The 24,451-nt window shown below is 39.2% G+C and overlaps 1 protein-coding gene across 1 annotated transcript in view; it reads right to left on the minus strand.

Moving 5' to 3' along the window:
• ARID5B (AT-rich interaction domain 5B) overlaps positions 1-24,451 on the minus strand; it is a 503,692-nt gene that overhangs the window by 418,821 nt on the left and 60,420 nt on the right. Inside the window, exon 3 of the mRNA XM_085608788.1 lies at positions 2,661-2,883. Within this exon, the coding sequence (XP_085464914.1) occupies positions 2,661-2,883 (223 nt within the window). The remainder of the gene's footprint in view (positions 1-2,660; positions 2,884-24,451) is intronic.

Consider the following 24,451-nt stretch of genomic DNA (forward strand, 5'->3'; position numbering starts at 1 on the left):
GCAAGCAAGTTACATAGCAGGAACAGACAGGAGTGGCACTTTGAGGATCAAGCGGCACTGAAAGTAGCACAAATTGTGTGGTTTACGAACATAAACTGTTTATCCCATTGATGCCATTTCTTTGGTAAGAAACAACAATATCCTGCCTAGATTTAGCTATGGAAAAATGGCAGTACCAAAATAGAGCTGTCGAAGATATGGTCGCCCCTTGATCTTTAGTTTAGGAGTATAATTTCAACATTTTCAATAAGACTCTCCAAAGTTTATGAATTCCAAGCTTGTATGCCATACTATTTATTTATTTATTTATTTTTATTTTTGTAGAGCGCGTAGTCACCCGGAGGTATCCCAGCGCTAGACGATCCTATCTCCTGAATTCAGTGGGAAAAGGGAAAGAAGAGGGACAGGGAAGAGGAAGGGGAGGGGGACACGAGGGATCAAGGTTAAGGACAAAACAAAGTTCACTGAGGGAAAAGGTGAGTTTTGAGCCGTTTCCTAAAGCGGAGATAATGCGGTTCGAGTCGCAAGACGCGGGGGAGTGAGTTCCAGAGTTGTGCAGTATGGACTGAGAAACGTCTTCCTCCTGACCGGGCTTTCTTAAATCTGGGGGTGGCAATGAAGTTTTCCGTGTCCGAGCGGAGGGGTCTAGAGGATTTGTAGGATGTGATGAGTTTCTTTCTAGATACTAATTTACTCTAGGCAAAGTACCAGACACCATTAAGCATGCATACATAATCCAGCTACTAAAAGTGCCTAACTCCAATTCTACAGACCCATCTTATTTTTAGATCAATATTCAACATTCCTTGCTCAATAGAGGTGCTTGATAACGTGACCTCAGTGTAGTTACAGATTGTGGTTAATCTTGGGGTGTTAAGGACCTCTTTCAGCCAGGGAAAGTAACTGAATCATTCTACCAGTCAGTCTCAATTAACATCGCACTCAAACTGTTTAGTGAACTTTTGAAAGCTTTGGTCCTATTAGCCAAAGCATTTGATACTGTGGCCAGAGTTTATAGCTGTCTGGTGAAATGCTGATGCGAAATGCTCTCTGTATTGTCAAAAACCAGTGCGTCCCAAGTCATTTCACCTCCTCCAAATTCTACGCAGCTTCAGCCTCAAACCCATTGATACTCCTCATCGGCCAGCCCATTCCCTTTTTTCAAAATATTCAAAGTCACTGATGAATATCATTCACGCTTATGATTTGGTTTTTCACGAATGTGCTGAGGATACTACACCCTGCAGAGGGTTCAGTGGCCAAACTTCAGTCTCAATCGTTGTCATCCTGTTACACATTTCTGACAAGCCCTTTATAACTGAATAAATCAAAAAAAAAAACTTAAAAGACGGAGTTAGCTGTGTTCAGCCTAAATTTTTAAACTACAGAATACAGATATCTGTTGAGTGGATGTGGGATCGTGCCCCAAATTAGAAGCTGTCAGGAAAGGGTGCTGTCATAAGCAAGTCATTTATGTATTTACTACATTATGTTGTTCAATCCTGTTGATCATCTTTTGACTCTACACACAATTTTCAGAAACTTGAACTTACAACACTGGCTTTTTACAATTCTGGCATGGCATTAGACTCTGCACATTTTGTTCAGTCTGATGAATCAAATTTTGAGCTGAATCTACCTTTTTAATAGGATTCACTGCCACCTACTCTGGCCTGTAACAGAGAGAGCATCAGGATGTATTCTGAAGTAGGATATGGACCATTACAAGGTTACCCGACCACACAAGAATTGTGGGCTTTGAGCCCCAGAAGAACCACAATGACTTTGACTGGCTGACATCAGCCAATCAGAAAAAGAGTAACAGAGCACCCTATTCTGACTAGTTCAATAAGTAACCAGAACAACTCTTGGAACAGCAATCTGATTTGGCAAAAAGACACCTGAAAAAGTGTGTGTTTTCATTTAGACCACCTAAATGCCAGAAAGGGTTTTAAACAGTTTGAGTCTCCAAAGATGACTGGCCTAAGTTAGCTCAGCCTCTCCAGGGGCCTGTACATGCAGTCTTGTGTAGGAGAGAGACCTTAATGATAAGTAACCACAATGCAGCAAAAATGCAGTTTCCATTAGTGCTTCAAGCCTGTATATATAGGCGACCTGGTTTCTGTCTCACCAGCCTGCCTGTCAAGTCAACACCACTGTCACACACACTGAAATATGCCCTAAAATCTTGCATATAATATTGGCATAAACATAAATAACCTAAAATTGCATCGGAACATCATATCATAAGACACAGCCTGGCTTATAATGAGTGTATGAAAAGCACTATGCTCTGGCTGAGCATGGACAGCTGATCCGCTAATGCGGAGGAAATTCGAAAATGTTTCAGCACACCCATCAATACACATAAAACACCACAAACTTCTTCCTAGATCAACCTCACCTTTCTTTAACAGTAACTCGCACAAAGCATTTCAAAATCTAAACACTGTACAAATGCTCTACTAGCCACACAAAATCAACCACCAATAGGTAAGACTATCAAACAACGGTTCCTTCAGTCTGATTGATGACTTTCACAGATCCTTGATACAGGTTACCAAAGTAGAGAATGTATTAAAATGCCATTACAATGGTGGTTGTCACAATAAAAAATGCAAGCAACATAAGGCAGAAAGTAATTAGATAATAAAATTTACCAAGTTCCATCTTTTCTTTGAGAACATCTTTGAAGTTCAGTCCACAGTTAAGTGTAGACTGCCTGTGTTTAAGAAAAACTTGCTTCTGACCATTCTTCAGCTCTTTACATTTAACAGGTAGAGCCTTAAGACCATGCTTCCATTTTGAGAAATCCGAATGGGCCCATTTTACAAGATCTTCAAGTTTGACGATCACCTTTTCTGAGACTGCAATAACTTCATCCTGTATGAGAAAAGACAGAGTATTGTTAGCTGTGTGTGCTTAAAAAAATAGCATGATTGTCATTATAAATTTCAACTTGTCAGTGGTAAATTTGATCTTTCCAGTGTTCGGTTGGCAGCATCAATTGTATCCACAGCTAATTGCCGAAGTTGTCTGCATGCAATTTACATACTTCCACTCTCGATTTGTTAATGAATGGAAACATATATGCACGATTACACAGAGAAGGCATAGTAGGAAATGTAAAATTCAATCTTTGTAAATTTCCCATTTGAAGAAAGCTGTATTTTTATGTATACCGGGCTGAAAATATAACAAACAATATCTATTGGCACCTAGTCTTTACATAAAATGACTAATTCTCATGAGATTGGATCTTAGACTCACTGAATAATTCCTACTTGGTGTTGTTTTCATTTAAAAGATTTTTGTGTTCTTAAATGACAGGTCAACTGTAAAATGCTGGTAACAGAATCAGAATTTGAAAATCCTGGTTCAGCAAATTAAGTATCTGTGAAATGGTATGACTAAATTCCACTTACAACTAAACCTAAAATAAAGGTGGATTTTCCAGAACGGTGGGTAGAGGGGGTTAAGTGGAAAATGGGTGCGTACAGGTGTGCTAAACGAGTGGTCACTGAGAATGTGGTGGACAACCACAAAGTCGTATTAACTTTGTGGTTTTTCCCAAATTTTTCCTATGTATTCTCATATCCATTTTGAGATGTAATTTTAAATGCAAAAATGCTGGCTTTGGTGCGCAAATAGGGTGTAAATGTGCAACAAAAAATGTCATCTTTTCAGTGATGTGAAGCATGCAATTTCTCAGCTTTGGAAACAGTTTCAATATGTTAGCATGAATCTCGACCCTAACTTAAAACTCGCTGGTTTTCCACCATGTGAAAATCTGCAAATTTTAGGTTAGGTGCACGTTTGAGAAGCTACAGAACTGGATTGTGGTGCAGTCTTAAAAATAAAAATGAGTAACTTCAAAATAACTGTGTATCTAAGCCTACACCTGAGTACATTACTAACAATACTGTATGAATCTGGCTCGACTTTGCTACAGTGACTTTAGTAAGCATCTTTCAGGAGGAAGGTCAAGTCTAACTGTTTAAACTTATACCATTAAATAAAATACTGGGCAAAAGACCGATGAGAAATTCTGAAAAAATAATAAAACCAGCAATTAAACGGGTTACTTGTGTTAATAATGGAACAATCACAATGATTCATCAGATCATCATAAAATTGCATACATCATGCACATGCATAAAAAGGAGAAAAAAAGCACAACACACACAACTAGTGCACCATTTTTGTTGTGTTGTACTGCAGTTGTTTTGTGTTATACTTTGACTGCGTTGTTATGATGCGACCAGATATGTTTTGTGTTATGATGCTTTGTATATGTTACTATGTTAGGGTCAGTTGACTTCTTTAAATGTTAAAGAATGTTGCTACATTTCCAGTCAAAAGCTGCACTCCTTTAAGGATCCTGTGACATGTTCTATTTACCACGGTGTAAAGTGAAACAAATTGTGCTGCTTCGACTCTTCAGCTATTTAAGACACCACTCAGGCCAAAACTGTGGCATATACTCTGTATTATCATAGCACTGCCAGTGCTCACTTTAAGTGTTACGGTCAAAAATGTATCATAAATTGTAAAGTATTTCAACAACCATGGGTAGCCAAATTAGCAATTTTAAGGAATATGATCTATAATCTGGTGAAATCTATCTGGCAAACAGGGAAAATATAAACACATTTCAGAAATTATTTTACTTTGGAAGCTAGATTGATTGCAGATTATGAATTGGACAATGGAAATTTTATATATGAATCATTTATTCATTAAAGAATAGTCAAAAGTCTCAAACCATGACATGCATTTTTGCTTAGCTCTTGGAAGTCATAAAATATGTAATAGATGTAATCTAATCAGTATATCAAAGCCATACACAAAACCATAAATGAATGTATAGACTGGAAGCAGTCTGGGAAAGATACAAAATTTAATTCTAAAAAGTACACATTGCAAGTTTGGTCATAAATTAAGGTATGTTTGCAGTCAATAAATTCAATGCGATTCTTCCAAATTATGAAAATAGTACTCTTAAATTTTCATACTGTATACTTCTCCAAGAAGCATAACTATTTGTGCATTTTATGACTTTAAGTCGGATTGTTGGAGTATTCACTAACTTTTTCTTCACATAAGTCAAAAATGTGCTTATTTTTATAAAAGTGTATAATATGACAGATTTGGATTTGTACTTTTTTTTTCCAAGAGCTCTATTAAGTGTTGATGGCGAATGAAACAAAACATGAAGGAAGTATACAAAAAGGTGTAGCATAAAATGACCCCAAAATTACATCCATACAAGCACTTTAGACTAAGTAATCAGAAGATCACGGATACAATATCAAACATTTGATATTTCATTCTACTAGTAAAACCAATGAGCGATTGAGTGACCTTGGATGTGATATTGGAAGGTTCAATCCAGCTTGAAAAATCCTTGTATCTTAATACTTGAAAGTCAGTATAATTACAGAGAAATGTGAAGAGCAGCAGTAGGCAGGGGTGACAGTGAAGAAGCAGTGCAGTGTAGAGACAAGGGCAGCGCCCATATCCAATAGATGTGGATTGGAATATCAGTAAAATAGGAATGATTGCTATTATGCTAGCTGGGATAAAATATTATGTAATTGAAAGTACTTGAAGTCATGTAGGGTCAACTTTTTGAAGGTGTTCAATAAACGCTATGCCATAACGGGAATGCGTGACATGAGAGTTTGCAGAGAACATAAAGGTTTTTGAGCACCCCTTAAAAGGATAAGCCAAGACGGCCAAATGTGAAAGGAGATTCCTTCAGAGATTTCCATTGCAAGAGAATTAATTTTGTAGACATGGTTAGTATTAGCTCAAAGGGTTTCTGATCTGCTGATGAAAATGTGAGTTTGACAGGAGCTGCTAGGATGCCTATTTCTATTGTAACAAAAGCAAAGAGCAATTTGTGATTTAAATAAATCTATCTTTGATGTAGGAGTTGATGGAATCCCATAGTGATTTGATATAGTGACAGCTGTAACGTGTGCAAGATTACCAGTTTCCTCTGCACAATTCCATGATCTGTTTGATGATGTTAAGCCTAATTGTGCTAACTTTAAACCTAGTCAGCTTGCAACCTTTAAGCCTAATTTTGTTAGAAATCCTTGCTTTTCTTTCTTTAAATTATTGGCTTAACTTGCTGTTTCTTCCTCCAGTCCCCTCTGAAAACAAAGGTAAATAAATGGTGACCCTTCCTATCCTACCCTTTCTACAGCAGTAATGTATGGACATTCAGTAGTAACTTAAGTGTGCAAATACATGTAAATTACACCGGGGTGGGGCACACGCTTCATTGTATGGGATCTCATTAACCATTTTCCCAACAAATCCTAGAGAGTACCCTTCAGTGAAAACATAAGAGAAATTGAAGAGTGCATTCTTAACTGTTAACTAACAGTCTTCAAACTACCTTAAACAAGTTACTGCCACTTACAGGCACCATCAGTACTAAGACGGAAACATTTCACTGCAAAAACAGGTACTATGTTTTAACACCGGGTTCAAGATTCTATATCTGATAATCAATATAGACTTTAGTCTTCTTAACCCCTGTTTTCTATTGCTTTTTCAGATAGGAATTTATCCAGCAAACACAATTTTAGAAGACCCATGTTTTAATCATGTCTTTGTTTAAAATGTCTTGCTATGGGATATTGCTTATCTTCATTGGTGATCGCTCTCATGTGCCCCAAAATAATTTTCGCTTTATGAATCGTTCTGCCTATGTAATACATCTCATACCGGCAGCACAATGCATAAGCGTACATGTCTGAATTACAGGTAAGATGCTTTGTGATTATAGAAGGCTGATCCTCTTTTGATAGTTTGGACTAAATTTGCAGGCTTTACATGCACCGCCTTGTATGTTGTTAGGGCCCTCCCTTGATTGTACCAGACTGTTACTTAGAGTATCCTTCAAAGAAGCACATCTCTGAATGACATCTGTGGGTTATCTCCTATCTGTGGGGCCAAGATCTTATCTGTCTTGAGTACTTGCAACATTTTTAACAAACTACACTTCACCTCCCATGCCTAATTACTAAACGAGTTTATAAATCTCAAAAGTTGAATATTTAATGCTTCTCTTGCTTTTGAGACAAGTATTCCTTCTCTTTGCATGTTTTTGACTTTCATACATGCCTGTTCTATGACTTTGAAAGAGTACCCTCTTTCTTAAAATCTCAGCTTCATAACATTCCTCTCTTCCAGGAATGTTACTTCCGAACTGCAGTTGCATTTCGCTCTAAATAGTTGGCCATACAGTATACTTTCAATTAAGTTCTTAGGATGGACAACTCCCTGCATGCAGCAGACTATTGCCTGCTGTCTTTTTACGAAAGAGGCTACTTCCAATTTGTTGTTGCATACCTTCAATCGTACGTCCAGGAATTCATCTTCTGTTTGATGTATATGTCTCGTGAAGCTGAGATTTAATCAATTATCATTCAGTAGGTCAATAAATCCATGAGCTTCGTCTCTGCTTCCCTTCCACATACAGAAAATGTTGTCTATATAGCGAACCCAGAGGGCGAAATGGTGATCAAATTGTCTGATGTTACTGATGACCTGCTCCTCCTACAAGCGTAGGTAGAGACCTGCGTAGATGGGGGAGAAGCAGGTCCCTATCGTCATCCCCTGGGTTTGCCTATAGATCTTTTGGTCAAAAATGAAAAAAATTCCCTATCGCCATCCCTGGGTTTGCCTATAGATCTATTGGTCAAAAATGAAAAAAAATGTTTGTTAAGCATGCATACACCATATCTAAGAGCATCTCAGTATGAAAAATATTAGGTAATGACCAAGCTCTCTTAAAGTGTGTAAATGGACTAATTCCCAAATCATGGGGTATGCAAGTATGCAGGCTGTTCAAGTCAAGACAGAGGAGTAAACAGTTTTCTTCCCACTCTATATCGACAATCAGCCTTAAAAATCACCTGTCTCTTATGTAAGAGGGAAGAGACTGTACAAAGGGTCTTAAAAAGTAAGTCAATGTATATTGAGGAATATTCTAGAGTACTGCCTCTACAGGAGCTACAGGCTCCGAAACGCGTTGGGCTGATTTTGCTGCCGTTTTGAAAATAAAAAACAAACATGCTGCAAGCAATTGAGCTGTGACCCGTCTTTCTTTTTTGCGAACGTTTCAGGATAAGTGGATTGAAGTGGTGTGGAATATTAGGGGTTCGCTACTCCGACGCAGGCTCGCAGTCACAAGAGGCGGGGATATCAGCGCTTTGGAGAGTGGAATATATATCGAAGAAACATAATATTTATTTGCTGGAAAGTATTATTTTACTAGATCTTGAGATCTGTACACAGGGAACACCATTAGTAGGCCGTGACTTGATTGAGTGAAATATGTGTATTAGATAGATTGAAACTGCAATATAAAATGTTTTCTCAACCATGTAAATAAACCATACAAAAGTCTTTGCCTCTTAAGACTATGATCAATAGTGAAAAAGGTAAAAAGCAGTAAAAAGAGCAAGTGTTAAATACAGTAGTGTTTTTCGAAAATAAATGACAGATTAATTTGTCTACAGTTATTCTGGTTCATCTCATAGTATTAAATGTCAGTTACTGTTGACCATATTATTCAATTTCAGCTGATTTCCTTGACAAAGAAAATGGAGCCGGTTAGCAGCATTTTGGCCACAAATGAGAACCTACTAAACTACTATAGACAGGTATAAAAAGATCAGAGCAGAAAATTCCATTGGAAACCTTGTATTTGGAGTGTTCCTCTGAATTACAAATGAGCTTGTAGACATGCCTTTTCAATGTCCTGGATACATTATTACAGTATTATAGAGTTATTGCTTTGTTGTTCACTTCTACTTATTTTTCAAGTATACATTAAGCATTTCTTATCTCTAATTACGAATTTTGTATCAATCTTTGGTCATGTCATGTGAAATATTGAACATTTTCAGGTTAGTGTCGGTGGCTACAGCTCAGTTCTTGGTGCCTCCTATTTACAGAGCATGGTCGAGTGGCCTAATTTGGTTAGAGCTAGGCCATAAGTTACTTATCCTTGGCAATCCCCTTTCTGGTGGATACTCTAACTGCAGATTCCTCACCATGAGGATTTCCCAAAGCGCCAGACTGGATCTGTGAATACCTGCACCGATATCCAATTAATGTACAGAAGGTAGGCATTTAATGCAAGCAAATTACCTGCATCTCCAGAAAACAGTATAGATGGGTCTCCCCCAAAGTTCAGGGACCTGTGATCTCCACCTCTCCCAGATGACCTCCCCTACCCAGTAGCGACCTAACCATCACCACACAAACTCTGTGTGGTGTAGCCAGAGGGGTCTGCCAAACTAAAGTTGTGCAGCCACCATGGCAGATCTTTTCCTGCCTCCTGAAACACTTCAATGAAATCTGACAAGTTCCCTTGGTTCTAGGCCAAATAATACTTCAGATTCCACGGTAAAGCTTGCATGGTCAGAGAGCAGGATACTAGTTTACCAAGAAGCCTCAAAGCTGCCTCCGAAGACAGAGTGAACTTTGGGATCATAGCCTGAATGTCCTGGACTCATTGGTCCAGAAGAAAGGCTAGAATGTGCATCATATCCAGTATGGCTTTGATGAACGCAGTCAGGTGTGACTCTGACAGGTTGAATGAAAACCCCACAATGATGTCAGGAGGTTTGCCATTATCTGGAGGTGGTCTGTAACTGATGTGAGCCTACCTTCAACAGCCTCTCTTTGAGATAGGGGGAGCACTGGTATCCAGAGCTCCGAATAGGGGCAGCGACCACCCTCATTACCTTTGTGAACACCAGAGGGGTACATGTGAGGCCCAAAAGCATGCAAGGCAAAGTACTCATGAATCACAGGTAGCACCTATGAACCTGCAGGATAGGGATGTGAAAATAAGTGTCCTCCAGGTCCAGCATACCATCCTGTCTCTGAGATTCAGGGCAGAGAGAACCTGGGTCAGGGTGAGCATTTTGAATTTGTCCTTGCACAGGAAGGGGCTGAGAAGATGAAAGTCCATCATAGGACAGAGGCCTCATCTTTCTTTGGCATAAGGACATAGTAGAAATAGCACGCAGTTACTAAGTCAGAGGCTGGCACCCGCTCAATGGCTTTTTGGCCAAATAGCCTTTACTTCCTGGCATAAAACAGACATATGGTCCTCAGAGAAGTGGTTTGATATATGTGGCTGGTGTGGTGGATCAAAAAGGGATGGCAGGGTGTACCCCCATTGGACAATCTTCAGGACAATTTGTCAAAGGAAATGTGTTGCTATCCCTGCAGAAAGTGGCTGATCCTGCCTCCTACCAGATGGTGGTGTGCTGCTAATGGTAAATTAATGGTGTTTTAAGTTTGTGGCCAGACAAGGCAAAGAATGGGATGTATGCTTCCCCTGATAGCCAGGTTGTTGTCTGTTGGGCCCACGGCCCCAATCACGAAAGGGCTGGAAGTCCTATTGTGCCGGTAGTGGAAACTAACATTGTTGGTACTTCAGTACCCTCTCATATCTTTGAAAGGGTCAACATTTTTGGAGGGGGGGATAGGGGCAAGGACATCTTTTCACCAAACAGACAGGAGTCATAAAAAGGATGTCCATTAAGGACATCCCCAAGCAGCATGCTGACGCCCTGACACCTTCGCTCAAGAATGAGAGTGGCAGAAATAGTCTGAGTGCTGCTTGGACTTCTCATGTTTTTTCTCTGACTTACACAAAGACTGACTGAGTGGGAGAACTGTCTCCGGAACCATGTAGCAAGCAAAATTGGGTCCACAACCTCAACTACCTCCTGGAGCGGGACTGCGTGGAGGTTGCTGAAGCCTTTTCAAGATCAATTAATTGATTTGCCTGAATATGCAGTATTGTTATTTCTTTGCTTAAAATATGGACTGTAGTATAACTACGGTAACAATTACACCCTGAATCATCTAAGATCTGGTCTACTACTGTGCTCTTGATCTATAACAGTAGGATCACAGTTCTTAAGTGTTGCACTATTTCATTTTTGTGTACCTTTGGTTATATGATGATCATTAAAATGCCTGTTCTACATTCATGCGTTGATCTCTTTAGTATCACTCAATTTCATATCCCTTTTAAATACTGTAAAGAGATTCATTTGTCAGTTGCCAGATTTAGAAGGAATACTAAAAACGTAATAATGGCTTAAAACTGGCTTAGACACATCTCAAAATGGAGAGGACTGTCCTTACAAGGTACTGAGTTTTATTAATGAGCATCTTTGGATGAGAGATTCTTTAAAATAATATAATCTCAGATTGGGCAACAGAGGCCACAATGTTTTTCTATTCGGTTTTATGACTATCTTGTGTGTAGCAATTTTCTTCTTAAATGTCATAGCCTCGACTTCCTAAAAAGATAGATCTAAACTCTAGGTGCCCGATTCACCAATTAAGCCAGACATTTATGGGCAGGGATATTCACCTCTGTGTGACATAACTTTTCAAATTTTTTGGAATTCAAAAATATTCCCAGGAGTTTGCCTGGAAAGCAGTTTCAGGCGCAGGCTTCCAGGCATATTTCTGGGAAGCTCAAGTGACATTCCCACTAGGATCCTATTCCCACGGTTTTGCATTCTCCATAACAATTGGAACATAGGATCCCTTGTACAAATGCATTTTTTCTCCAAGGGTAAATTAGGTTTCCCTGTGGAGAAAGTCCCTCCCAGAAAATTAGGGAGTGCGTCATTCCACTTCTGCCAGAACTTGGCTACAGTAAACATCATATCACTTCCAGGGTGAAAAAGAGACTGAGAGGAGTTTGTAAATGTCCACAAAGGCGCATGCTTGTGGACATTCACAAAAGCCCAAGGCTATCATTCCTTGGAATACCTATTTTTATACCTCTAAGTGGGATTTAAGGATGCAGAGAGCTGCACAGTTGTTGCAGACATATTCACATACATTATCTGGCTTACACATACCAGGAGTGCCATTGCAAATTCTTGACTGGCATAGAAAGGATACATTTGATTGCACACTTATATGTCCAAATATACCTCCTCACATGGGCGTTTTTGCTTCACCTCTTTAAAGCGATTATAATATGGGCCCCATTTACATACAAATGAACCTACAAAATGGCGAACTACTAGAATGTACTTTTATACTTATTTAACATTCACGTAGCAGGTGTAACAGTGCACCTGGAAAGTGAAGTCAGCCACAGATTTCTAGGCACAATATTCTACATGTCCTGTGACTTCTTCAAGACTGCCTATTCCCTTGTGCCAAATTGTACATGGTATACAAGTTCACAAAGCGGGGAGATGTACAAAAACATTTCTTTACTAAATATAAAACATTTGTATCTATGGAGAAATCCTTTCTCCTACACCGTAGCAATTGGGGTGATTAGTTCCTCTTCCTGTGAAGGATGTTACTCTAGGCATTGAAATGCTTTAGTAACTTTCAGACCATTTCCAGGATTGGAGAGGATGTATTTCAGTTTGAAGCTACAGTAAATAACTACAAAAACTCTCTCTCCTTACAACTACTTATTTGATATGGAGGTTTGTAAAGCACTTCTCCATCAGTATCTCAAATACCTGACCTGCAGATTAGTAATCTTTCATTTCTCACCTTTCTAACAACATATGTACCAATGTTGCATCGGAGTATGAAAGAATTAATTTTGTCCTTTAATTCTAGGGATGGGATGGCAAACACATCTCTCCTTCACTCGCTGTATATCTGGTGACAACACTCTTGCCTAGGAGAGTCTTAGATTCATATTGCCATTAATAAACAAAACTGATCACACATTTGGAATGAAATTAGGTAAGATTTTTTGCATCAATTGTGTCAACACCAATAAAAATGCGATTGGGTCATCATCAGAAAAACATTGTTAAAAATATAATCTTGGCTAGGAACATGGCAATCAACATTGACACTACTTCCAATGCCTTGTGCAACCCAGCAATACCTTAACTAGCATTGTTTCAAATCTGCTTTGCTTCCAAAGGCACACAATTTTCATCCATTTTCAAGGTACCTAATATTTGACCAAAATGTCACCCTTGGCTGCCATGACATGAAGAGATTACAAACTTTAGCATTAAGCTCAAACATATTCTTATTTAATGAAAATAATCTGTATTAAATTTTTCAGATTTTATTGCGCCCTAACTCCAAATGGGACATCTAGTGCTACCTAATTTTTACTGCGACACTTGTCACACCCAGCCATAAATAAGAGATGATTGATAAATTTTAACCCCAAACCAAATGCTCATATAACAAGATCTATGGTTATATTAATTTTTGTCTGACAGGTGTAAATTTGACATAGTAAAACAAAATAATTTTAGAAAAACGTATCAATGAAATGTTGTGTTTCTTTCCTGTGTTTGACGCAAATGTAGATGACTACAAAACAGGCACTTTTCTTGAATGGATACATTTGAAAAATAGCTTGGTAGAAGCGGGAATTTGTAAATCCGCATCAAAGTGACAAAAGTCCCACAGAAGCAGACACTACCTTTGCAAGGAATACTAGAACAAAAATCACCGGTAGAGGTTAGCACTTAATGGTTAATCTGTGGTGTCGAATACTTTCCATAATACCTCAGGAAGAAGAACTTACTGCCTGATTTAAAGTTTGTCGGATGGCTACTCTGTAACAACGTTACAAGTGTTCCGTCCATCATAGTACAAGTACAATAAATCCTACGACACTTGCAATAAGGTTGATTGATATCCATCAATTTTTAGTCAATCTACGTTAACTTTTTGTACAAACATTGATGCTCAATGTACTCTTAACAGCAATTAGTCCTAATTGGCAGAGATCGTCAAAGTGTTGCAAGAAAAAATCCATAATTTGAACTACTTCGGTTTCACACCCCAATACTACTGGCTCATAGCAGGGCTATGAGGCACGGTGGTACTACAAGGCAAAAGTCTACTTCTCCCTTATCAAAGGGCCCCTTGATGGTGCTGAAGAAATAGCTGTCAAATGATCAGTGAGTCTAAACCACAGCTTAGAAATACCATTCAGTCAGGAGAAAAAGGTTTTGTTTCTGGGGTGTTTTTTGCAACTGAGAAAGCAGCTTATCTTTTGTCAGCAAAGTGGATTGGAAATGTAAAGAAAATCTGAGAACTGGGCACACTACACAGTAAATTATGGGTGGATGCGCTATTTTGCCAAGACATATTATAGAGATCATCAAACTGAAGAATTCTTAACAACAACCCAGAAATCGGAAGGATAGGGGCAATGTGAGAAAACTGGATCGTCCAGTAACATACTTGAAATGTTCCAGGATAACTTTGTGACACACCCGGTATTTGACTTTTCACTTTATGTGAAAAACAAATCAACTCCTAAAGACGACCTGGTTGTTATCTACGAATGTCTTTCCATTTATAGATCCCATTTCACTTTATGTCCCTGCAATTCCTTTACTGAATATTTTCCAATATAAGTAAACATTTAGGCAATTGCTATTCAGAGAAAAGTGTACAGGATGGGGGAGATGAAAGCGCAAGACTAGGATATTTTTAACTGTAGCAATTACTTCTTGCCGCAAAGTAAGGCATTGATTTTAGAGAATGCTATCAGCTACTACTAATTACAATTTCAACAACTCTCTAAGTGATGGATTATACTTGGCTGATAATTCTTGGGGGATCTCAACAACAACTTTATTCACCTAAATCTTAAATTAGACTTTAGCAGGGAGGGAAACAGGAGAGGCACACAGTCAGTGTAATAACCATAAACAACTACGGATCAAATTTACTAAAAATGTATACCGGATATACTTCACAAAAGTGACAAAAACCAATGAAAACTGTTGATATGGGATTTACTTTCTAGAGTAAAACATTATTTATGCTGGAAAGTAGCACTAAAGTAATGCAATGAAGGACTAGGGATGCTTTGCTTCAACTGGGTGTCCCACGTATGAAACATGGGCGGAACCAATGCAACCACCTATGAACTTTGAGGCATATACTATCTGTAGCGTTCTAAAAGCCCAGGTACTTGCCAATAACCACGCCACATATGGAGAAGAGTTTTACATGTCTTTAATCCGCTGCATGTAAGTCAGGACTCAACATTCTAAGCCTGCCTTCAATTCCTCCCTCCAACACTTACATCAAAGGCCTATGGTGTACAGTGAGAACCAAGAGAGTTTCAGCATTCTTTTATTTACAAGACACTACACGATCTACAAAAAATAGTAGACAAAACTTTGAGACAAAAATATTGCCTCTTCGAGGAAGGTGTTAAAAAGGAGAAATTTTACATTTTTCCTAACTTCATTGCATGTGTGATGTACTGTACAGCACACATCTAATGTAGGAAATGTTTTAAACTATGTATAAGAATACTACTTTGCACTAGAAAGCTTACCTTCCGGCACACAACCTACACTAGACATCACATGATCATGTTTGCTCTATGGTGGAGAGTGTGTCCAGGATGTAAGACAGGATTGAAGAGCGCCGACGCAGGTGGAGAGGTAAACCACGCAATCTCTTAGTACATACGCACCATTTCTCTCTCTTCCTTTTACCCAAATCTGTGCAGCAACTTTAGTTACTGGTCAGCGTTGCATGAATTGTTATTTAATTCACCCCACAACTAATATGTAATCCTGTGCATTGACGTACACAAAAGAGCACACATTTGAAGCTGTTTTAAAGGTGTCTCTTCCTGCACCAGAAAGAAAATGAAAGCTGTAAGAGACAGAGTGGTTCTTTCAGCCTATGTGATCATAGATTTTGCTTTGAGGCGTGCTAAAAAGATTGGGACTATATTTGTTTACAAAGGGAAGTATCAAACCTTACCAAAAATGAGCATATTTGGATAGATGTCCTTGGTTTTTGCTTAACGAACAGCTTATCTCATAAGCAGAATTCTTTCAGCCAAAGTTGGAAAAAGTGGATTTATTGACATGTCTGAAAGCGTACATTAGAGGAGGGAGGTCAGGTGGATTTTCTTACTAAAGGTAGCAATAACTACAGTTTCACTGCTGGGGCAGTCTTTGCTCTCATTACTGCATGTAACGTAGAGAGGACTCTAGGTGGCCATTGTGAAAAATGTAAGCACAAATGAAACGCAGCAAGCCAAGGGGACATTACTTTTCTACAGGTTTGAAGGACACGAAATGCTTGTGTTTATCTTACATTCAGGGTACATTTAGTCTTTCATACTAGTCATTGGTCAACATTTCTCACTCGCCATAATATAATGATGAATCCCTTCCGTCTTCTAAAAAGGAAGAGAAGTGGCAGGTTTACACACTCAAAGCACTGGGAACCAAAATGTAACAAAATAGAAACGCTGCTGAAGTTGCTAAATTAAAGCTGGACAGTTCAGAAATAGAATGGAATTGGGAAGTTTCAAAATGAGGGGTGCGGTGGCCGTGCAGGCAAGTGTATTTTACAAAAGTCAATGGCGCTAAAGGGGAACCCAAACCCACAGGAAATGCATCACTGCAAACCACTTACAGTAAACGGTGGAAGGATTTGCTTTCGGTTTTCATTGTGTGTGCAAATCATCAAACCGTATTTTAAGTATCGTACAGGGAATGTAAAAGCCAGTGCTTGCTGTGTTCAGAATTTCTCATCGAAGTTTGGACAGCCCTTAAAACCCATGGTAGGGACATCCAGCTACTTGTCAGAGCTAAGGATGATAAGAGATTGTTTATAATTTCTTTCTGTACTACAAGAAGGTGTATTTTACACGTGTAAGTAGGTAGGCTGTTTTAACTGACAAACAAGCTGCCATTTCATTTGCCACCTGCCACGAAGCAGGCACATTTAACACGAAACAGCAATATGTTGCTGTTGGATCCAAAAAAGACTTTAAATGAGCATTTGCTGCCATTCATTTACATTCTCATAAACCTCAATGAAAAGCTCAAACTAACTGAGCACTCAGAGATCAGCTTTTTTCAAACCAATGCAAAACAAAATATCACTTTCCACAGTAGAGATTGGCGAGTGCTTAAAAACATTAATAAATATGAGGCTCCTCTCTAAGGATAGATAATCACACACCGAGTACTCACAAAGGTTAGATGTACTGGATGATTGGTTTCGACTAATGCTCATCAAATGCTCTGGCTCAACGGTATGTAAAATTAGTTAAAGCTGTGCAATCTGCCAGTGCTCACTGAGGCTCATTTACTCTAAAGCTGAGGAATAGTTCTGTGTTCCTGGTTGAGTGCACTATAAGGTTGTTTTGGCATTCTTATGCCCAATTTAGCCATCGGCCCATGACATAGCTGTCTGATTAAACAACCAATGGCATTTCATAAGAAACAATACATAACAAAATGGACCAACCAATCATGGTGATCACAAATTCCCTCACCTTTGGTTCATGTTCAATGTACTTTCCACAGTGATCCAATAGAGATCCTGTGTGTAAATCTTCCCAGTGACTACCCTTAACTCTACTCTTCACAACATGATTTCTCTACCCTCTTTTCAGTGTTTCTCTTCCATTTAAATTCAGTTTTACATTGCAGGGTAAAGAGAAACCAGGTCTCCGCAGTTCTACAATGTTAAGAAGACTAACACCCATGCCAGAGAGCTGCAGCTCTAGACATACATGTTAAATAAACAATTGGAAACATATTCAAGTCTATGATTTGATATGCACAGTTGAAAAAAGAAAGAACAAATAATGTGGTAAAGAAATGAAGGACATTTAATATATTGGCACTTGCCTTATTTTGTGTTTTATTTCAAGTTTGTTCTAATGCTGTGCTTCGTTTGCCAGCATATTTTGTACTATGTCTAGAAGGTATCATGTATGGTATTTGTTATGCATTAAAATAATAAACTATTCTATGTGTACTTCTGCCCATATATAATACAAGGTCCTGAGGCTCAGAAAGGAAAATAACAAGAATAATCCGTAAACCTTTCAATCTTACAATTTCAAACCCGGAGTAAGGGAGAAATAGGTGAATTTATGTGAGATGGAATTACAGTGGTATGGCCATAGGGAATTTAAGAGATACAGAAAAGAGAACAGGTAATGTTTCTTCTGCCTTGGGAATGAATGCACCTCTCTTATCTCAGGCATACAGAGTTCTCCCAGTAAAATTTCATTTTAGTGATACCTTGATATTCCCTGTATTTTGATCATGATTTTGACTTAGCAGTACTGTTTTCAACCACATTGAAAAAGAGCTGCATCATTATCAAATTTCCATTCCTGCAAGACATTTATAAGGGTGGCATAGTCTTCACATCCCAGTTATAGCTCCTCTGTAGCCACACTCTTCAAGAGAATGCTTTTTCTCAATTTTCGGATATTCAGGATTTTCAACAAGCTATATGTTTTGCCACTTCTTAATCTACATACTAGCACAAGATTGGCTGAGCACTCATATCTGGTTGGAATGCACACAAGTGATGCGGCTCCTAATAACATTGTTATTGGTGTAGCCACCCTTTCCTGTACTTCCTCCAGTGCTTTTATTTTTTCCTTCAAATGCACAGGAATGAGCATCAGTAGACAGTGAAGACGTGATGACTGCTACCAGGAGGTTCCAGTTATTAGCTGGTTTGTGTTTTTTCATGGCCTCAGTAATTCATTTTTCAGTCATGCTTCATTGTTCTAACAAACTAGATGAACCTATTTGTCTTTTATATGGTCACTTTTTGTGACTCTAAATATATTTGCTAACTATATGAATACACCATGGTGCATGCGCCAATAATTATTTCCCGCTCTTACCGGCTGCTGTCTAATGTATCTTTTGCTGATGGTACATTTTTGTATTTTTCTCAGTTGTGAAGTTATTCCTTTATTTGTGCAAATTAACTGTGCCACTCAACCCACAGAGACAGTGAAAGAAACACCAGGCACCCATTTATTGCCCTACAATACTTTAAAAATTTTAAGAGAAATGTCTGAAATTATTTTCCAAATACTATAGAAAGTATAGGATTAATACAAAACCAACAAATGTTAGGAACATACAAAAGAAACCTAGTTACCACCAAGTCCACATTCATTGTAAAATAAAGATGCCACTTTGTGTTGAAGGCAGTTTCGTGTGAAATCTATTTAGGCGCAATAAGCACTACAAATGCAAAGAAATGTCAAAACTAGGTCTGGGCAGGCCTTATGCCCGCGAAGTGACATAAAAACTGTGCAGAGTTCCGCAAGCAGCAGAGTGTGAAGCGAACTGCCGCTTGCGCTGATCTTCCTGTTGCTCAGATAGAAATTCTGCCCCAACTGCAGCTTGCACTCAGCAACTTACCGTTGGCGAGCGGGGAAAAAACTGGAGCAGAGTTTTCTGCACTCCGAAAGCTACCCGAAGTGTGGAGTGCAGAAAACTCTGCAAACTCCACGAAAGGAGTGGAGTTCTCCGCCCAGGCCAAGTTAAAATGCTTGTAGAAAGACTAAAACATCACAAGCCTCGTTTTGCACCACTGGTCAGCAAGATGACATCTTTGGTTATATTGCACAACTTTTCACTGTTCCTAAAAACTAGTAGGAACTGTATGCAAATTACATTTTAAATTCTGGTTATCTTTGTTTCCAATTTCTAGCCTTACCCTAACTGCTGCAGCATATGGAGAGGGAGCGCAGATGGCATGACAGGGGCACAGGCAAACAGATAAGAACAAGCATTTGCAATGCAATCGGTCTCGCCTTTGGGGCCTTATATGTATTTAGCCATGCAGCAGATTAGCCTGGGTGCTGAAACATCTACTGTTCTAGCAGCACCACCCTGCACTGCCCTTGACACAACTTCAAAGAGACTCGTTTTAGTTTTTTCAGAGTATCATCATGTCAGACCTAAAGCATTTTCAATGTTATATATAACAAAGCCATATATGGTGTTTATTTATCAAATGCAACTAACAACCATTGACAAAGCAAATAATCTAAACAACCTAACAAGCTCCCACACTTGTTCTTCGCCTTCCTAGCCCTGCTCAGCTTTCTCCTTGCTTTTCATTTCCGAGCAAGCTTTCCAGGTCAGGGGCCTCCCCTTTTTAGCCAGGGGGACTAAGGGCTTTAAAGCGTCACTTTTCCTTTAACTGTGAACCAGCAGAGGAATTTCAGGGCTAGTGTGATGCTACTGTATCATTTCAGACCAAACAAAATCTGAGCCGTGTCTCTAGCAGTGCCAGAGATATACAGTGGAGACCAGGATATAAATCCACACTTCACATAGCCACAGAGAGAATTAATGCGATTTTCTGAGAGTAACAGAGTAGCAGCTGTACAAGTTTTAGCAGGTAAAGATGGTGGAATGCTGATTTGAAAAACTACCTGGTCTGGGGGAAATTTAAAAAAAAACCCTGTTTGAGTGCCATACCAAATTGCAGAATTCATCCCCAGAGACCGAGGGCAGAGGGAGCAATGCCCAATTCCTCCGGCCAAAGTAAGAACTCCGAACTTTCCCAGGCCATGCACGGGTAACTCACCCAGCCAGGCTTTCCCCCCATTGCATTGTGGAACTTGTAGTTCTGTTAACCATTATAAAATAGGATCTAGAAGTCTCAGTAAGAGAAAAGCAGATACCTGGACAAGTTGAACTATTCATGCACAGACATGGGAGACTTGAAAGGTCTATCAGAGTAGAGGAAAAAGTGGCTGGACAGTAAGAGTCCGGAAATAGGATTTAAGGAAGATTTTTTTTTTTTCTTAAATGGTACTCAAACCAATAATTTAAATTAAATACGTTTTCCAAAGAGATACACATTTGCATGGATGTCATTTTTAAAAATCTAATTTGGTAGTGTTCTTTCTGAGGGAGAAGGGGTTGGTTCTCCTTTGGTAGATATAGGGAGGAGGGGTGTCTCGCTATGGATGGTCACTGAGTTGAAGCAAGTTGGGGAATCTGTTTAAAAATGCTCAGGTTTGTGTGGGCTTTCTATGCCTCACCTGCTCAGAGTAGAGGGTCTCTCTCCGACGGTCTCTCGCTGTGAATGGCATTATGGAAAGTGGCGTTCAGTGCTGGTCTGAAACATGATTAAGAGTGTCAGTGCATTTATTAAAAAGATAGCTATAAAAGATCTAAAAAAAAATTCCTAAACTACACACAACCAAGCTTTTGTGCAAGGCAAAAGTGACTTTTAAAACTAAAGTTAGACTTTACATTACGTCAGGCCCCTATCTAACTCAAAAATGCAAATGGGAAAGCACATAATGCGATTTGCCAAAAGTAGCATGGTATTAGATTTAACATCAGGGAATAACGGAGTGTCATTCAGTCTTTTGAGGTCTTGAATGAGTGGCCAAGTTAGGGCTGTATCATTAAAAAGAGTGCAGAGATCTGGCTACAAACAGGACGCCCACTGACTTTGACAGAAGTAAGCAAGCCTAAAGATAAGGTGTTCTCAAAGTTTACGATAATAACAAGCACAGTGAGGCTCTAAGAAAACCTTCTGCACCCATACTATGAAAAATATATATATGTTCATGAATTACTACATTATCATCGTTAGGTCAGAGCTTGGCAGGTATTTAACGGTGAATGTTTTTCTTTATACACTGCCTTATAATAAAAGATCCCCGATGCTGGATACATTACATTCTGCCACTGGAACTCTCCGAAAAAGAGTAAGGCACGACGAGCGCAATTCTAACAGTTTGCTTAGTAAGTTTGTTTCAGATAATTAAAACCATTTCGTTTTTCTGAAACAAAATATAGAAATATAGAGAACCATAGCAACTTAGAGAAGTTCCATACATCATTATTAAAACTGAATTAATACAAAATATAAAATACAGCGGTCTAACAGCAGGGGCTGAATAGCGTTGGATTGTCATTTAAGTAATCTCCGGAGGAGAGCTAAAATTGTACAAGACCTCGCTCCAATACATTAAAATACTTGCAGCCACACTCTGGATAATACTTCATTTTAAGGCAACTCCTTAAAGCTGAAATAAATGATATGGCTTATTGATCTTGGAGTCAGTTCCTGTTGCAGAAAACGTCAGAGAAAGAGGGAGATGTATACAAGGCCCTCTACTGTTACTTAATATTGAAGAATGTGGCTTAGTTTTCCTTGAATGGGACGATTGTAACACTTTAAGCCAAGGTTAAAGAGAGCTGCGCACTATAGCATTTCTTCGGCAACATCCTACAAGGGACGTGTGATCAACCAACTATTAGCATCGAGAACAATTTATGTGTTGAGCCTATGTACGAGATAAGCATCTCAGCTGCTCGCAGCACTTCAGGACGGATAGCACACTGAGGAAGATAGTGATCCAAATGAGAATATAAGGGGCGGGGCGAGCCACGGTAGTGGCTACGATGTGCCTCATGAATACTTTCTTTCACTTGTTGATGGTGTGTAGCTTTGTGACGGAGCAGTGGCAGAGACTGACAACTACCAATGCAGGCAGCAGGTGGGGGCTATTCGTCTTCCGTGGCCAGTGGTGGGAGCGAAAGTACAAGTGACAGCATGACAGCTTCAGGACAGGAGTTAACAAGCCCCAACGCCGTTCAAAAGAGGCCTGAACAGAACTGGCGCCCGTAGAAAGATGTAGGATAATGAAGTTACCTTCTCACATGGAGGACAAACAAGCTACCGAAACAAAGATGGCGTGGGCCAGTCGCCATGGGCGGTCCCCAAAGGTGAAAGGGCGGAAACAACAAAGCCCGCTATCCAATCACACGCCACTGTTTACCATAACGGATGATGCAAGCCAATCGGAAAGAGGGGCGGGGATTCAAGTTCCTTTTTAAATCTTGTTTACTATAGCTCTCACAGGCGAGGAGCACATGCGCGCTCCAACGCCAGACGAGACCTAAAAAAAATAGACAGTGTATCAGGGTGGCGGACAAGTCTCAAAGTTGAAAAATTACTTCAGGCAATGGGATAGCATTTAGGAAAAATACAGGGAATATGGGGTAGAAAAGGTTAACAAAGGAGACAGTAGGCGCACAGGTGAGTGTTTCGCACAGGTAAAATGCAACAAAAGGGAGCAGTGTTCTAATAAGAAGAGAGCTGAACACTCAGGAGTCTCATAGCCAGACAAACACCAGAGATCTACAAGGGTCATGTAGCTGTATTGGAGAAATAGAAGTGTCCAAATAAAGAACATGTGTCTAGGTAAAAAATGGGGACGAATAGTGCACTGGGTGTTGGAGAGAAGGGGAAACAAGCACGAGAAAAGAAATGTATGTGACCCTCTTACATGCAAAATAGCTTAGTGAATACAATTTCAAGATCGATATATTCACCAAGTTGGGCATGAAAACTTGGCAAAAGGAATTTATCTTAAAAATGTAGAGCAAATGTATTATGGGAAAGGAGTTCAATAATTTGGCTTTTCTCCAAAATGGCATACAATCAATCAATGGATGCCACGGCACAGGTATTATACTTAATGACATAGCCTGGCTAGCACAGGTCTGCCTAGATTTGATATGCTTAGATGTAGTCTCTAATGCCTACATACACCCTCAAATGCCCAAGTACTACAAGCACATGTGTGGGTTTTTCCTACATGTCCAGATACATATTGTTAATCCAAACTGAGTATATACAATCCCAGTACAAGCCCAAATACTCAGGCACAGGGCGTTGTGCATTGGCAAAATCATTACATGCCCACGCAACGTTTCAGGTGGTAGGGTAAAGCTTTGTTTGCAAAGCTCGCCCTCCAAGGTATAGCTATTATTTTCTAGTTGTAACTTCAAATGTCCATGTATTGCCAGAACCCCACCTCAGTCCAATAGGTAAATCCTTAGGCTTCAAATATTTTGGTAAATTTTGTCTAGTTCTGTTTAATTTAGTAAATTCAGAATGACTACTACTCTGCTACAGTTATCAGATAGAGGAAGAATATGCAATCAGACTATGTCAGTATTTGTTTTGAGCTCTGCATAGTCTGTATGTATATTTCTGACTTGGCAACATACATTATTCAGAAGGATTTGTAGCACTCCATTTTCAAAACAAAATTATCTTGTGAACGCATAATTATTTTTCAAAGGCGCCTGCCTGTGATCTGGTTTCCTACGCCCTCTTCATATTAAAAGAAAAAAAAAGTAAGGCCTTTTTGTATTAACACATTTTCCAATCAATAAAGAATGTGTAAAAGCCTTGGATATTCTACACCTAGTTCCCTGTCCCACACTGGTGATGGACCACTTCCTCACTGCAGCTGTAGAAGCACTAAAGCCTTTTTTTGGTTTCGCCTTGCTTGTGAAATCTATTGCATTTATTAAAAAACGTAAAAGGGGATAACATCCCACCCTTACTTTTGATTGGTTTGTGTGAGTGCCACTTACTTTTCTATTTTCTGTTGTTCTTCGTGTGCTTCTCTTATCCGTGTCCCAAGGTCCAAATACTATTTTTATCCACTTTGTGGAACTTTTTTTTAGCTTTTGCCTGCATAGCGTTTTCCCGTGCTTGTTTTGGTTGTCTTCCGCCACCTGCAGCTGCACACATTTAATTAGCAAGTATGTTCCCCAACCCCCTCCCGTTGTTCCTTCTTTTATAT

This window comes from Triturus cristatus, chromosome 1_2 (genome assembly GCF_964204655.1).
Source record: "Triturus cristatus chromosome 1_2, aTriCri1.1, whole genome shotgun sequence".
Lineage (NCBI taxonomy): Eukaryota > Metazoa > Chordata > Amphibia > Caudata > Salamandridae > Triturus > Triturus cristatus.